We start from the raw sequence: 17,333 nt of genomic DNA, 5'->3' as shown, positions 1-17,333 counted from the left end.
GCAGGCTCATGTCACACACACACAAATAGACTTTGTGATATGCAGACAACTTTCAAAATATTTCTGTATGGCCAAATCCTGCAAGCCTTAACACAAGCAAAACATCTGTAGTTTTACTTGAGTAAGGGGTCATCCCATGGTGAACAGCAGCAGCAAAAAAATTAAAGTCCACAGGAACAACTCATACTTTGAGATTAGTCATTGCTTTAAAAAAACTTCAGATGACAGACCTAAAATTTGATCTACCTTAAAAGTGCTCATAGTAATGCATGTCACATAATTTTATTTGTTGTATTTTCAGTACATGAAATAATCGGTTTTGGAGAGAGGGAATTTACAAGGATTCAGAAAATAATGATTTAAGCTAAAATTACAAATTTAAATTCTACCCTTAAGTAACTATTATGTCTAGATATTGAGCATCATGCATTCCGCATTTGGATCTCTTCAATACCCAGAGACAGCAAGGTGAGTTACACAGAATGTGTGCCCACACCTTTAAAAAGTGAACAGTGTATTTTTTCCTTTTGTCTGAGAACACTGTATCAGTAAATAAGCAGTATCTATACATTACAGAGTGGCCTGAATATAAAAATTACATATGCTCTCAAAGGAAACATGTACCAAAGTCAACAGTCAATTTTAATAATTGGGAAGGCAAACAACTGGATTGCGTAATTCCTGGGAATATCACCCAACAGCAGAAAAACTAAGGAACCAGGTCTGTGGACACAGTCTTGTTAAACAGCAACGGGGGCACAGAGTAAGAGCTAAGCTATGACATTGCAGAGAAGACAGTGTATACAACAAACAGCTAGCAGTGTCACACTAACTTCAAGAGAACACAATTGCAGGGGACCAAACAACTATAAATGTCCACGTTTAGACATTAAAAACAGATCCATACCCAGAGTAACAGTTTCCTTAATCGACTCCTCTGCTTGTGATGTAGTATTGTTTAGCTTCTTTGTATTAAGGAAAGAATGAAGATTGTAACTTCTCGCTTTCAAGCTAGAGGTTGTGGCTTCAGGAAATACAGATGTGTCTTGACTTTGGATTGAGAAAGCTAAACTCTAGTGGCAGAAGAATCATGGCAAAGAATTTAGTTATTGATCATGGTTAAATATTCTCAGAAATATAATACAAGAGAAAAACTGCAACAGTAATTTTTAATTTTTCTTTCAGATCCATTTCTATCACAAACAGCAAATTATTGTGAAGTGAACTACATTGTCAGTTCTAGATAAAAACACAAAGTTGCCATTATATTTTCTGTAAATGTCAAAAGATTAAGTTTCTAATCACACAACACTGTAACCTTATATAAATTGCATGCCAAAGCATTCCCTTATTTCAAAACTGTGTGTAATACCTTGTTGAAATCCTTGCTGTCTTCAGAAATCCTATGTTGAGAAAGAGATGACGAGATATCAAAGTCAGGACTTGGTTCCAAAGGCTGAAAAGGTGGACGTTGAAAGTTAGGGAAATTTCTTTCTATATCAGAAAAATCGAGTCCAACTGCTGGAGCTTTAAAAAAAAAAAGTGGAAAATTTATTTTTAAAAAATGAAAACCTGGCACCTACACCTCAGGTGCTATAAATGTAATGCATAAGATTTAAAAAGTTTATGAATAGTTTTGCAAGTATTTTGTGTTAAAACAGGCTATTTACATCACTGTCTCTCTGAAGTGATGCATGTGTATACACTACCAATACAGGTTGTGCTGAGTCAATTCAAAGTAAAAACTAAGATTGTTTTAAAGTATTCTGGGACAGTGACAAACTAAAATGCTGAAGCTAAACACTAAGTAAAAAGAAAAGGAGTACTTGTGGCACGTAAGAGACTAACCAATTTATCTGAGCATAAGCTTTCGTGAGCTACAGCTCACTTCATCGGATGCATGTAGTGGAAAATACATGTAGCTCACGAAAGGTTATGCTCAAATAAATCTGTTAGTCTCTAAGGTGCCACAAGTACTCCTTTTCCTTTTGCGGATACAGACTAACATGGTTGCTACTCTGAAACCTGTCAATAAACACTAAGTAGTAATTCATGATCATACTCTCATACTTTCATGCATAGTCTTCTAATTTGAAGGCATAGAGTATTAACAAAAACTTAAAAGGATATATAAATAAATGCTATATAAATTACACCTCATTTTCTTTAAAAGATTTGGTTTAAAATACTAGTATTTACTATTTACCGTTAGCTGTACATGTGTGTGTTTTCCACTACAGACGGAGATAAATCCGTGGCAAAAATATCTTGAAACCACCCAATTATCCTACCAGCTGCATATGCACAACTTCCTCTGAAGCCAGTGAAAATTGCACATATGCAACTGACTATATAATTGGGCCTCTGATCTTTTTGGCATTTGGCCACAGGGTGCAGAATATCAGCAGAACAGGGAACATCAACATGTATATTATCTAGTGATTAACAAAATGTAATTAAAGTTTGAATACAGATTAAATGCATGTTCTTGTTAAACTCCTTCTCACAGTATACTTCTAGTTCTTGTATTCAGTCTCCATATTCTAAACAGGTTATTACCATGGAAAGATGTACTGTGTTCAGGTAACCAGTTCAAATCTTTCGTATATTTGTCTATGATCTGCTGAATTTGACTTCTATTAGAGATAAAATTCTCTTCTGCAGGCAGATGAAATTCAGAAACTTCAGAAGAATTCTCTTGCCTCTGCTGAGCAGTGGTAGGTGTTAGAGATGCTAAAGAGTCCCAAGGGCTGCTTGCTGTTTCTCTCAATATCCTATCCTCTGCACTATTTGAAGATAACTCTGGAAGATAAACCATAAGTCTGACACCCAGTTTTTCAAATAAGCCCCTTAAGTGAACTTGTCCGAAAATAAACTTTTGACAGCCTTGAAACAGCGTAAACTGAAGATTTTTAAAAAATGATGGTCTTCTATCACAATTCTCTCCCATACAAAACTTAAAAGTAATTTCTATAAATCTACATTGACAATACCTAATCACATAATGCTTGATGGAGCGTAGCAACTTCAAAGGATGAAGATCTTTACCCTCTCTCTCAGGTACATATGTGGCCCTCAATGCCACAGCATCTGAGTGCCCCACAGTGTTTTAGTGTATCCTTAAACACACATTATGTAGGGCAGAGTTTGCTATTTAAAAAATTTACATAACACGACCGGTTAAAGCGTTAAATATTTTCAGAAATCTTGAATCAGAAGACTATATTCAAAAAGAATAAAGAAAAGTTAGGTCTCATAATGCTAACTCAGTCACACCCATGTGAATAAAGAAAAGGAGGACTTGTGGCACCTTAGAGACAAACACATTTATTTGAGCACAAGCTTTCGTGAGCTGCAGCTTACTTCATCGGATGCATTCAGTGAAAAAAAACCCATGTGAATGTTTCATGTTTACTAACCTGTCATATCTAGAATATTGAGGAAAATATCTGACTTGTATTGTTCAAAGTAACTCAAGACCATGGAATTTCTTCCCAAAATGAGATTTTCCCAGAAAATTATGAACATATAAAAATGAGGAATTAAAATACCATATCAGACCTGATAAAACCATACCTCTAAGGCTTGCTACAAAGTGTATGCTATGAAAAAACATCTGAAGTTTGTGATCACTGTTCAGACAAATTGTCAAGTAATACTGAAACTCACAGATCAGGGTCGGCAACCTTTTAGAAATGGTGTGCAGTCTTCATTTATTCACTTTAATTTAAGGTTTCGCATGCCAATAATACATTTTAACATTTTTAGACTCTATAGACTCATTTTTAGACTCTCTCTCTAAGTCTATATATTATATAACTAAACTATTGTCATATGTAAACAAGGTTTTCAAAATGTTTAAGAAGCTTCATTTAAAATTAAATTAAAATGATGATCTTACACTGCCGGCCCGCTCAGCCCGCTGCTGGCCTCAGGTTCCATTCATCTAGGCCGGCAGCGGGCTGAGCGGGGCCGGCGGCCAGGACCCCAGACCAGCGGCTCAGCCCACTGCCGCTCAGCCCGCTGCCGGTCTCGGGTCCCGGCCCTGTCCACGTAAGAGTAGGTACCTACGTTCTCCCTGGTTCTAGCCATTCTCTTCCTCTCTCTCTGCACTGAGAGGAGGATGGGAGTGCGCTGAGCACAGGGCTGGGGGTTGGGGTGCAGGGTCTGGCCAGCAGCTAGAATGAGGGAGGGGGCTCAGGGTTGGGACAGGAGGTTTGGGTGTGGAGCGCTTACCAGGGCAGCTCCCATTTGCTGTGAGGGGCGCAGGTGGGAATGTGGGGGGGTGTGCGCACACACGGACCTCCTGTTTGGTGCTCAGGGTGGGATGTGGGGGATGCAAGAGTCAGGGCATGAGGTGTGGGGGTGTGTGAGGAGGGTGCCGGAGTCAGGGCATGGGGTGTGGGGGGTGCCGGAGTTAGGGCAGGGGGCTGGGTATGTGTGGGGGGTGCCAGAGTCAGGGCAGGGGGCTGGGGGTGTGGACTGGGGTCGTGGGGGTGCTCCCAGCCCCCTGCCCTGAGTGGCTCACGGCAGGGGGCTGGAAGGGATACCCCGATTCCACCCCCTTCCCCAAGGTCGCCGGAGCAGAGAGCGCACTGGAGCTCCACTTTTCCCTCTCCCCCTCCATAGCCGCAGGGACGGAGAGGAGGGGCAGGAACCCAGCACACTGGGGGAAGAAGCAGGGGGAGGGGGAAGCTTGCCTGCCCTGCAAGGAGAGATCGGGGGGGGGGGGGGGGGTGCGGAGAAGAGCGGGCCAGGCAGGATTTTTAATGACATGCTACTGTAGACAGCAGCGTGCCATTAAAAATCAGCTCTCGTGCCCTCTTTGGCACGCGTACTACAGGTTGCCGACCTGTCATAGACAGAGCAAAGACTTACTGTAGAAGAGCAAAGACTTACTGTATGTGCATGTATGAAATGTTAAATTCCTTTTCTGAGCAAACAATTTATAGTTTTCCTTTTTTCAGTTTTGCCAACCTGAAAACCAGAGGTACTTCAAACAGTACTTGTAACTTCAGTTGCCATTTGCCAAAACTAATGTAGTTGTAGTTAACTTGCTAATATATTCAGCTTTCTTGAAAGTCAAATAAAGCTACAACCATAGAACATGCATTCCATTTTATCTATGCTCTATTTCAGAGGGCAACATTAACAAGGCTTAAGTAAAGTTTCACATTAATCAATCTTCTTTCAGAAGAACTCACTAATGTCAAAGTATTAGATTCATTTTCCTTTATAATATTGTAAATAAAATCCAGTTTATAAGAAAAAAACATTTACCAGTGTTAGCACGGCTTAGGTCCAACTTTTCACCGGTTAAAAAACTGCCAGTGGAAATGGTTGTTGAAGACAAATAATCACAGGCTGCCTCTCGTGCACAAGCCTGTGGAGCAAAACTGGCTGTCCATCCTTTAGAAAGTTCTACCTAGGGTCAAGAAACTATAACTATAGCATTGTCTATGAACAAGACAAATTATTTAAAATACAAACACTTAATTTTGAGCTCAGTTCAAGTGTAGGAACCTTCATTATTTGAAGACTCAGGCAAAATAAAGGTTCATCATTGCTCAGTACAAAAATTTCTCACACATGCATGCGTGCGTACACCCCCCCACACACACACCCCCCCACACACAGCACACAACCACATTCTCAGGATCCGTTATATTGCTTCCCAGAACTCTATATAGATCATACACCATGTAAACCAGGTGATCTACTGGTGCTCAGATTTGGCTATTCTCATCATAGATCCACTTCAATAATAAAAGAGCAGATCTCAGAGGAACAGAAGTGTAGTATAGGAAAGCCTCCATGTTCATTTTATAGGTGACCTGCAAAGGAAGACTGCTGGGTTTGTGCCTTTTTTGTTTCTTTATGTCATATAAATGGGGCCTGGAAAGGTTTATTTTATTTTTTAGAAATTTCGCTTTGTTTTAAATTGTAAAAATATCAGGGATACAAAGTTCTCTCCCCTGTTTTTGCTGGACAAATCCTTAGGAGATCAGAAAAGCTGGAATAAGTGCTTTCTTAGTCCTGAACTGAAAGGGACAAGATATTTGAATATTTCAAAGATTTTGCTGCTGTCTTTTTTAAAGTGTTAACAAAACAGGTTTAAATTACTTAAAAACCCTTTCATCCATTAGCTGCTCAGAAACTTGTAATATTCACACCACTTCTCCAGTAGTCTATGAAAACTTGCAGGAAATAAAGGGTAAACAAGACCTGAATTTCTACTGAAAAAAGAAGCAGAATTGCATGTGTGTTTTACACATCACAAAGCAACAAAATTATGGTATAAATAACTGCCCCCACAAAACACTTTGCAGGTCACCTTCAAATTCATATTTCAAATAAATAAAAAAGGTTTAGGATATACTAAGACAGTCAACTGAATGTAAGTAGTATAGTTATTTTAAAAGACATGCTATATTAATTTCCAGCATAACTAACCGTACTATCAGGTCTAAATGATGGCTGAGAATCTGTAATTACTCCCCTTCCAATGTCAGCAGCATAAATTGGTAAATCATGACCCATGACAACAGAATCCTTGGGGCTGGCTGTAAATCAAGAACAGGAAACAGCTAAAAGTCCAACATTACCAAATTTTGAACACTAGATGGCAACCAGACTTAATCCTGCTGCCTCAGTTCCTATATAACTTGTTGACTTCTGTTCATGTTTACCTCTTCTTTATCGACTATAAAAAAAACTATCTGATCCATTGTGTTACCTCCAGGAACAGCAATTGCACTGGTAAATACAGAGTGCTTCTCCTTAGTTGGCTTTTCTACAATTTACAAATGCGAACGATACATTCTTTTTTGCAAAATATTATCTGAAGAACTTAATCAGTGGGGGAAGTATGCCATCAAAAGTTAGAGAAAGAAAACTGTTACCTAGAACAGTGGTTCTCAATCAGGGGTATGTGTACCCTTAGGGGTACGTAGAGGTCCATCAACTCATCTAGATATTTGTCTAGTTTCACAACAGGCTACATGAAAAGCATTAGCGAAGTCAGTATAAACTAACATTTCAATTTATTTTATAATTATATGGTAAAAATGAGAAAAGCAATTTTTCAGTAATAGTGTACTGTGACACTTTTGTATTATGTCTGATTTTGTAAGCCAGCAGTTTTTAAGTGAGGTGAAACATGGGGGTATGCAAGCCAAATTAGCCTCCTGAAAGAGGTACAGTAGTCTGGAAAGATTGAGAATTATTGACCTATAAGGCCAAGAGCTCCCCCTTTGAGGCAAACTAGAGAATGTACTCTCAGATCTCACCTCCCAATCTCTGAAGTAGAAACACAAAGACTGGTGCAGATAAAGATTGGTGGAGTGATAAATAATGAGGACAGGGCAGTAATACAAAGTGATCTGGATCGCTTGGTAACGTGGGCCCATTTAAACAAAATGTGATTTAATACAGTCAATAATGCCTTTATGGGCAGGTATTTTGGATTAAAGTAGATAGCTAGGTAAAATGAAAATGGATCAGAAAAGGAACAATGTTCAGTTAGCAGTTTTGACTGGGATAACAACGTGGAAGTAAAATCACATCTGGAATAATGCTAGCAGGGTTGTTTGGGATTGGGGGCTGAGCAGATGAACATGGATTGGAGCTTAAGGCTGGAAAATTTAAGGTGTTTATATATAACGTCTAGTTACTATTTTAAACCAAAATACCAAAACCCACAGCTATCTATAAATTGCCTACCCCTTAACACATTCAGATATTTTTTTTAAAAAGTGTCTTTAGTCAGTATTTGTTAAAACCAGAGTTATTCAAAGGAAAATATATGGTTGGCAGGAGTACCAAATTCAGTCCTGAAATCCAGGACCACATGGATGAAAGCATCTAAGACCACAATTACCACCCATACGATAGGTGGTTCGGTTCCTTGAGGAAGTCACCATAATATGGAGGAATAAATCTAAGGGAAACTCCCTAAAATACGATCTATAAAACTGAGTATTACATTTAAATGTATGTAGAGTCAAGCGTGCGTGTGAGAGACACACATGCACACTTCAGACCCACTGTACATCCTCTAACAAATCAGGCCAGACATAGTTAAAGAGCTGTATATTTTACAATGATAAAATAACTACATATACCTTAAAAAAAGATGGATTCTCCCACCTGGCTCACGTGAACTACTAGCATCCACCACCAGTCTTTCATGCCAAGAACTGCTTAGTTGGTTAGTGTATCTTGGGTTCTCATTAGAATCTTGTACTTTGCAGTTTCCTATGGATAAGTCTCTTTCCTCATGAACAGATTCACTGTTGCACATGCCAGACATCAGGTCTTCCACAGATGAAATGAGAGAAGCTTCTCCACCAACGGAATCTGCCTTATCTGAATTTGAAAGAATTTTTACTTACTAGAGATAAGAGGTAATGTTTCATAAAAAGACGTGCTGTGTTGAAACGCGCATTTTGAACTACAGAAATACAGTACTGAATCTGTAAAGTGTTCGATTTCAATTAAAATGTTTAGCACTTGCTAAAATGCATTTAATTTCTAGGTTTAATTTAAAGCGATACTGTGAACTTGAACTCTAGTCAATTAAAAAAATTAAAACTAATTTACTGAGTCCCTCTGCCCATTTGTGTAGTTTTAGAACCAGGTTTTCCTAGTTTTGAAAGACCTAAGCAATTAAGGAAGCTACCTGACTTTTCAGGGGATACAACAGTGAAATGGACAGTCTACAAAGTATTGTCTAATGTTCAGAGTACATAAAGAGAAATACTGTTTCCGATCATAGAAATGTAGGACTGGAAGGGACCTTTAGAGGTCATCTAGTCCAGTTCCCTACACTGAGGAAGGACTAGGTATTGTTTAGATCATCCTTGAAAGGTGTTTGTCTAACCTGCTCTTAAAAACCTCCACTGATGGAGATTTAACAACCTTCCCTAGGTAATTTGTTCCAGTGCTTAACCACCCTGACAGTTTTTCTTAATGTCTCACCCAGGGGCAGGCAATCTGCGGCACGCGAGCTGATTTTCAGTGGCACTCATACTACCCGAGTCCTGGCCACTGGTCTGGGGGGCTCTGTATTTTAATGTAATTTTAAATGAAGATTCTTAAACATTTTAAAAACCTTATTTACTTTATATAACTGAACTATTGTTGTATGTATTAAAGACTTCTAGAAAGAGACCTTCTAAAATGTATTACTGGCACGCAAAACCTTAAATTAAGAGTGAATAAATGAAGACTCGGCACACCACTTCTGAAAGGTTGCTGACCCCTGGTCTAACTTAACTGCCTTGCTGCAATTTAAGCCCATTACTTCTTATTGTGTCCTCAGTGGTTAAGGAGAACAATTTATCACCCTTTGTACAAATACAAAATAAATACCTGAACCTCAATAAAGCTACAGCTGAGACCCCTGCTTCACCCTCAACCACCTCAAAGTCTTAAAAGAAAAATGCTCATTTCTTACTTCAGGAATTATATTTCAAGCACACCAGAACATCTAGTAAGTTTTGTTGCTTTTTTTTTTTTTTTTTACCTGTAAAAGAAACTTTGCCACTCCTTGGCGTGTCTAGCTCTGGTATTACACTTAGTTCATGTTGTTCCAAATCTAGCCCTAACTTGATTTTAGCCAGAGGCGGTTTTGAAGTTTGCCATCTCTGTTCTCTTCCCAGAATTCTTTGAGACTGCTCTGTAATATAAAAATAAATGTTCTGCAATTTACATTTTTGCAACATACTATAAGCAGTTGAAGATCCAATTTGAGGGAAGGGAAAAAAGAAAGCAATTATAATTGAAAAACTGAGCAGCAGCATTATAATATGATAAATGGCCTCACCGATTTGCTCAGCTTGACTGATGCTTTGTGAAAGCCATCTGTTTTCATCATATTTGTTCATATCACCACAATTAACTTCTTGAGATTTATTTTCTGCATCTTTGAAAAGGTAAGTCATCAGATTGAAGTGATCAGACTTCTGTGTTTCTGTCATCTCTCTGTACGTGACAGATTCTTCTCTCTTAAAAAAGGAAGTAACAGTGGCTAAGATAATTTTCACACCCATTTTACTAAACCTCTATTTTTTTCCATGTGTACCAAATACACTATACCTCAGGACTTTCCAGAAGATGGAAAGAGAAAGGTTCTAAGAGCTCAACCCAGAAAAACATCTAAGCATGTGAATACTTGTTAAAAGTTAATTACTTGTGTGTTTAAGTGTTTTGCTGAATTGCGCCAAAATAATTTGTTTCTTGCAGGATCCAGTCCTGAAATAATATTTCTATTTGCTTCTCAGTTACCAGCGATAGAGATTTTAATTCTCTGAAGACTCCACAAATGAAAGGCAGAGAACCAAAGCAGCGTGAAGTCATTCTTTATGATGCCTACTGTTCTAGACCGGTTTAAATAAAATAAGGCAAAAAAAGAGTTTCTGTATAGCCAGCTTCTATAAAGAGACTTGCTTAACTTGAAGATATTGTGGACTATATTGGATAGAGTTGAGCAAATAACGGAGTTTTTGGTTCAGTGGCTGAACCAAAATAAGTTCATTTTGAACCAAAATTGAATTATTTTGGTTTCTTGCTTAAATAAAATGGGTTGTTTCAAAATAAAATGTCAAAACAGCTCATTACACACACACACACACAGAAAGTCAAAGTGTTTCAACTTGCAAAAAAAAATGCACTCTTTTATTCCAATGAATTATTAGCTGAATTCAATTCTACCTTGAATAGTTTTAGTCACCCTGAACCATTGGTTTTCAGCAAATTTACTATCTGCTGAAAAATTTTCATCCAATTCTAATCTTAGAATGGTAACTAAAGAAATCCCTTAGGTGACTTTATGGACAAGTTTTATACTGGAAAAAATTGGCAACCTGGGAATTTTTAGTAAATGAAATTGATTCTGTAAGTTCAAACAAATTTTAATCATCAACGGTAGCTTAGTTCATAGACAATATGCTCTCTTTGTTATCACCCTCCTCCCGCCCCAACCTCCCCAAAAAAGGAAAATTCAGCAAAGAAAAAGCTTTAGAAAAGGCCCCATAGTTAGAGGGTTGGGGAGAGAGTTTTTCTTAGATTACAAGGGACAATTATGAGTGCCCCAGCCTAAACCTTAATGGATATTTGTCCGTATCGCAAATATCACACTATAGCTTTTTGCCTGGTCAGGAGAAGCTGCAAATTTAAAACAAGATTAGTTAGAATTGAGATGCAGAACAGGAAAGTTGCCTTTTGAAACAGATCAGCCTTTACAAATGTGAATTTTTAAATTCCTTTGTGAAATGAACAGGGGTTATTTTATATCGTTAAGTGATTAAAAAACAATTCAAAGCCAGAATGTTACTGCTATTCAGAAACAATTTAACAAAACAGAAGGCAATATAAGCAATTTTAAAATCAATTTTCCTGTTTGCAGGTATAAAAAGTGTAGCTCAGTTTAAAACCGTTTACCTGACACAAGTGTTCATTATATCCTTAATGTTAGAGGTATCATTTAAAGGTTGTAAAGCTGAATAATGATGCCTGCAAATATTTCAAAAACTGTAACTACTTCAATGAACATTCAGAGTTCAAGCTAAGACAAACTTAGCACAGTTCCTGTATCCTTGGACAGACGAGCCACGAGAGCCTCTCTCTAACAGAACCACTGATTACAGATCACAAAGGTCACAGATCACTAGTTTGAGTCTTAATTTCAATAAAGGAGAAACGCACATCCTCAAAGTCTGCACACTACATGGGGAACTCTGCTAATCGGCAAAGTCCACTCTGTAGCTTGGACACCTACTAGCAGGCAACTCATTATACTACATTTACAAAACATACCTGTTTATTAAGAAAATCCTTCAAAGCCTCTTGTTGTCTCTGCATCTGTTCCTTCAATTTAGCCTGCTTATGTAAAAGCAATTCTTCCTGCATTCTCTGCCTAGAAAGAAGAGCTTCTCTTTGTACATCCAGTTGTTCTTGCAGTTCTTTCAAATGGTCTTGCTGAGCCTGGATGCTCTCTGAAGAAGCTAGCACTCTCTCTCTTAACTTTAGTATATTGGAATAATTTAACAAAGATGTACCTCCATTTTTGGATGTCAACGACTCCTGGATTACCCCAGTCTCAGATTCACCAGGAAATAATGAAGTAAGTCGTTGAAAAGGCTGGGGGATAGTTTGTTCAAAGGTTGTCTTTATGCTGCTCTCTGTAGGTACCTGCTGGTATTCTGAAGAAGCAAATGATGCAGCCTGAGCTATCAGAGACCCCTCTGCTGCTGGCATATCAAGAAACATAAGCGAAGGCTGTTTTTGTGCTTCCGTCTCTATTAGTAGGTTTGACATCTTCTGAGATGTTACTGATTTTTTATCAAGGTCTAGGGTTTTTGAAGGCTCAGATGACTCTTCTGTGGGAAAAGCTGAACTGTCCCGTTGTATCTGCGCTTCTGTTTGCATCATAACTGAAGCATCTTGTGAAGTCATCATGACTGACCCTCGCAGCTTCTGGGATTCTGACAACTCTCTGACCTGATGATCAGAAGGATCCAACATTTCCATCTGTTCTTGTGAAGGGTAATTCTGTTGTGGCAAATGAAACTGCCTTTGCTCCAACTGCAAGGCCTCTATAGATTGTATCTGTCTACCAGAGCCCATGTTATGCCTTTGCTCGTCATCTCTCTGTTCAAATGACTTTTCCAACACAAAAGGTGTTCTTGAATGTGTGGTTAATGGCGGAACATATTCTTGTACATGAACTTGCACAGATGACTGGTTAGCTGATGGATGATCTCTATGAAGCACTGCCGGACCACGCATTTGTAAAACTGATTCACAGGTAGTTGGTTTTAAGTTAATAAATCTTGACTGCAACGTAACCGCAGAGCCTAATGGCATAGAAATAGATGGATATCTTTGCTTCAGCTTATTCTGATATTCCTGCAACTGTTTTCTGGCTTCTTCAACTGACTGTTTGTGCAATCTAAACAGAACAAAAACATTTCTTTCCTGTGTAGCATGAATACATTTTTCATTATTGGAACAGATTTCAATTACAAAATAATTCTCAAACAATCCAACCAAGATATTAATTTTACCCAGGGAAAATACCTGTTTTGCAGTAGAAGACATTGTTGATAGTTACGAATCATCTGTATATGATTTTCTTCATTAGAACTGCTAGTTTCTGGCACTGCAGCAGTTTCATTCTAACAGGAAATGAATTGTTTAGGTGGGAAAATTCAAACAACACGTATAAAACCTATTAAATAAGATTAATGCTAGGCAGCATGTTCACTCTTACTCTAAAGCCAGCAGAAGCCACTCTGCATTAGTGCTTGTTTGAAGTCCATGAAATTTCAGCTTGAGGCAGTGGAGCTGGGGTGCAGTTCCTAGAGCAGCTGGTCTAAGGCTACATTCTCTCCTGCCAAAGTGGTATTATATACTAGCACATACTGTGGACGTTAATGCTCTCAGTTGATCTGCCGCTTATTTCAGAGAGGTACAAGGGTCCAGCCACAGACTAGGGGACCAATGATCCAAGATGGCTGCATTTAAAGGAGGAATGGGGGTCTAGAAAGAAGATGCCTCAAGATCACTTAAGAGCAACCATTAGACCATACCCTTTCCATACCCTCATTCATCTCCCCCTCCTCCTGAGGTGATAATGTTTGGGGCTTCTATGTAGCCAAAAAGGCATTTTTTTTTTTTTTTTTTTAAAGAGTAGTTTCCCTCTTCCCATGCGTTTCTGTACAGAAGAGAATGATATGGCTCACTGCACAAGTCAGCCACATGACCTTGGTTTTTGTGCATAAAAATGTTCTAATTTCTATGATAAATGTTCTATAATCCTGCAGAAATAAATCAATACCCAAAGTCTGTGGATGTCAAGCGAATCAGTGCTTACACATTAGCACAAATACATTTTGGAGCTAGGAAATCCTGCCTCACGGCAAACAAGTTGAAAATAAAGTTTAAACAATTACTCCAATTTAGTAATGGGAATCAGCTCTCAATTTTGATACAAAGTATTCTTACCTTACCTTTCAGAGTAACAGCCGTGTTAGTCTGTATTCGCAAAAAGAAAAGGAGTACTTGTGGCACCTTAGAGACTAACCAATTTATTTGAGCATAAGCTTTCGTGAGCTACAGCTCACTTCAATTTATTTGAGCATGAGCTTTCGTGAAGTGAGCTGTAGCTCACGAAAGCTCATGCTCAAATAAATTGGTTAGTTTCTAAGGTGCCACAAGTCCTCCTTTTCTTTTTACTTTACCTTGTGTTCCACTTCCCTCTGTTGGTTCATAAGTGGATCAGGACTCCGCTGCGACTGTTGAGCTTTCTCCTCTTGCTCTTTTTTCTTTATTTCCTCCAGCTGAGCCTGCATTTGGACATTCAGGAACTCTGCCTCTAAGCATATTCTCTTTTCTTCAATTTGCTTAAGCAAAATTAGCTGCTGCTGTTTTTGTTGCTCTATTCGCGCTATCTATCACAGAGAAATACTACAGTGATTCTCCAGAATTAAATGACAGAAGCATAAAACATAGTTAATTCTTATGTCCCAAATCACTTGCAGCGAAACCTACAATAGGCAATCCCTATTGCAAGAGACCTCTAAAAGTAGCCCTAAAGTTTACAGTATAATTTTGCTTGATTTTGACTAGAACAGATTCTTACTGTCTGTGTGGTGGTTGCTTTAAGTAAAATTTCACTGTACAGAGCTATATTACATATTGCTTCGAATAATTGCTATTAAACTGATAAAATAAAAAAGTGATCTATTCATTTCAGTTCTATTGACAATTTTCAGGTGGGAGGGAATGGGGGGACAAAGTCCCCATCTTGCAACTGAATTCAGAATAAGTGTACTTTGCAATTCTTTCGTGCTTTTCAAAGATTCTCAACACATTTTGCTAATGTTGATGCAAGTCTCACAATACCTCTGAAGTAGCTAAAAGGTACACAGCATAAATTGCACTTCACAAAACTCTGAAGTGGCTTATTTTTTTGGTCTACGAATTTGTTATGCACAAGTCACTGAAGTACCTGGGCACAACAGCAGCTCAAAACCCCTTGGGATAGGTAGTGAAGAATACAGAATCTATTTGAAATTGTTGCCAGGACACAGAGGTTAACACATACTCTTATACAACATGCCACAAGATCTTTAATGGTCACGGTCACATTCCGGGGTGCACTCCAGACCAGTGATGGGGTGTGTCACCACCTGCACTGCAACGTTGGGCACCACACAATGCTTTGCTGTTGTAGCTCACAAACATGAAAATCACATCTTGAATATCTGTGTATAGCTACAGTCCCAGTACAGCAACTCTGACCCCAGCAGCCTGTCAGCAAAACACCTGCCATGCTCTGGGTTCCAGCAACCTTGGTTATTACTTGCAGGGTGGCCCCAGCAACTTCCAGTTCTAAATTTTCCCAAAAACTTGTGTTCTGTACTGTCCAGCCCTCTCCTGGGCAATTCAGTTATTAAAGGTCTGTTTTCCCATCGGGGTCAATATGCAAGTTTGCCACCTTAACTCGAGTTACCCTAAGAGTTCAATTTAAACACAAACACTGGACTAATTTTGATTAAAAAATAAAACAAGTTTATACTTGTACTCACTTAAAATCTCTTTGTAGTTAAACAGGGTATTAAAGTCAGCAATTGTCACAAGAGAACTAAAGATAAAACTCTTTATAGCAGCTAAACCTTAAATTAGACTTGGTTCAAGGTAAAATCCTTACCACATGTTCCCATTGCTGACCAAATTCTTGGGTCAGAACTGCCCCCCTCCCCAAGGGCTGGTTCCTTTGTCATCTTAGGTTAAAGAGAGAAGTAGAGAGATAGGGAAAGAAAGAAAAATAACCTGGGGTGTTTTTGCCTCTCACCACTTTTATAGTCCAGTCTGCCTTTGAAATGCATTTTCCTGAGGGTTACCCCTAAAGTTACTTCTGGCTGTGGAGTCTCTGAAAGAGCTTCCATGTTGTTGCTTGATAAAATGGGGATTCATATGTTCCTGCTCCCCTTCCTTGCCAAAGGACGGCCACTTGACCAATGATTGCCCATCAACTTTGATGACTCCTGGCTAGAGGAATCAGTTTTTCCTTTGTCTTTGAGAAACAAGTTTACCTCCTCCTGCTGTCTCATGGAGACTGTTTACTACTTATATGTAAACTGAGGTAAACACACATTCCTTTGTTTAGGACAGACCTGTTTAACAACTTTTGCCTAATCAGGGCTGTGTGCGTTTGAACATGTGCTACCATCACCATACATCATACATAACTTCACATATAATGTTGCTACCATGATATTATTGACCATCAACTTGTTAGTTTTCAAATGATACTTCACAAGGCATATTTTGTACAAAGACTATTAGTAGAGTATATGGTGTGACCATGGGGGACTTTGCACAACAACTAAGTGTGGTATGTAACCTATCAGTTTTATAAGCTTCTGTACCAGATGACTGGAAGATAGCAATGTGAGTGACACCAATTTTTAAAAAAGACTCCAAAGGCAATCCTGGCAATTACAGGCAAACTGGTTTAAACTATAGTAAAGAATAAAATAATCAGACATATAGATGAACACAATTTGTTTGGGGGGGGAGTCAACAGTTTTTGTAAAGGGAAATCACACCTCACAAATCTCTTAGAATTCTTTGCAGGGGTAAATAAACATGTGGACAAGGATGATCCAGTAGATATAGTGTACTTAGATTTTCAAAAGCCTTTGACAAGATCCCTCACTGAAGGCTCTTAAGCAAAGTAAGCAGCCATGGAATAAGAGGGAAGGTCTTCTCATAGATCAGTAACTGATTAAAAGACAAGAAAGAAAGGGTAGGAATAAATGGTCAGTTTTCTAGAATGGAGAGAGATAAATATTGGTCCCCCACAGGGATCTGTACCGGGACCGTGCTGTTCAACATCTTCATAAATGATCTGGAAAAGTGGTAAACAGTGAGGTGGCAAAGTTGGCAGATGATATAAAATTACTCAGGATAGTTAAGTCCAAAGCAGACTGCAAAGAGTTACAATGGGATCTCACAAAACTGGGTGACTGGGCAACAAAATGGTAGATTATATTCAATGCTGGTAAAAGGTGAAGTAATGTACACTGGAAAACATAATCCCAAGTATACATATAAAATGATAGGATTTAAATTAGCTATTGCCACTCAGGAAAGATCTTGGAGTCTTTGTGGATAGTCTGAACACATCAGCTGAATCTGCAGCTGCAGTCAAAAAAGCTGATAATGTTAGGAATCATTAGGAAAAGGATAGATAAAATGACAGAAAATATCATAATTCCACTATATAAATCCATGGTACATCCATACCTTGAATACTGCATGCA

General features: G+C 38.5%; 1 protein-coding gene and 1 non-coding gene across 12 annotated transcripts in view; both read right to left on the bottom strand.

Annotated features, from left to right (window-relative positions):
• The window catches only part of CEP295 (centrosomal protein 295), a 55,212-nt gene that overhangs the window by 9,952 nt on the left and 27,927 nt on the right, over positions 1 to 17,333 (bottom strand). For 10 of the 11 annotated variants that reach the window (XM_073337112.1, XM_073337074.1, XM_073337084.1 and 7 more), the window contains 11 exons: positions 14,244 to 14,453; positions 13,081 to 13,178; positions 11,818 to 12,952; positions 9,827 to 10,007; positions 9,527 to 9,679; positions 8,149 to 8,367; positions 6,454 to 6,563; positions 5,281 to 5,425; positions 2,560 to 2,802; positions 1,373 to 1,527; positions 908 to 1,073 (listed from right to left, as the gene is read on the bottom strand). In XM_073337112.1, coding sequence (XP_073193213.1) covers positions 908 to 1,073; positions 1,373 to 1,527; positions 2,560 to 2,802; positions 5,281 to 5,425; positions 6,454 to 6,563; positions 8,149 to 8,367; positions 9,527 to 9,679; positions 9,827 to 10,007; positions 11,818 to 12,952; positions 13,081 to 13,178; positions 14,244 to 14,453 — 2,815 coding nt within the window. The remainder of the gene's footprint in view (positions 1 to 907; positions 1,074 to 1,372; positions 1,528 to 2,559; positions 2,803 to 5,280; positions 5,426 to 6,453; positions 6,564 to 8,148; positions 8,368 to 9,526; positions 9,680 to 9,826; positions 10,008 to 11,817; positions 12,953 to 13,080; positions 13,179 to 14,243; positions 14,454 to 17,333) is intronic. The other variant, XM_073337126.1, reaches the window with a different exon arrangement.
• On the bottom strand, positions 5,673 to 5,754 carry LOC140905645 (small nucleolar RNA U2-19). The gene has a single exon (XR_012156891.1). It is a non-coding gene; the product is annotated as a small nucleolar RNA U2-19 (small nucleolar RNA).

Source organism: Lepidochelys kempii, chromosome 1 (genome assembly GCF_965140265.1).
Source record: "Lepidochelys kempii isolate rLepKem1 chromosome 1, rLepKem1.hap2, whole genome shotgun sequence".
Taxonomy (NCBI): domain Eukaryota; kingdom Metazoa; phylum Chordata; order Testudines; family Cheloniidae; genus Lepidochelys; species Lepidochelys kempii.
The sequence above is the reverse complement of the archived record's forward strand: the minus strand, read 5'-3'. Positions and strand labels throughout refer to the sequence as shown.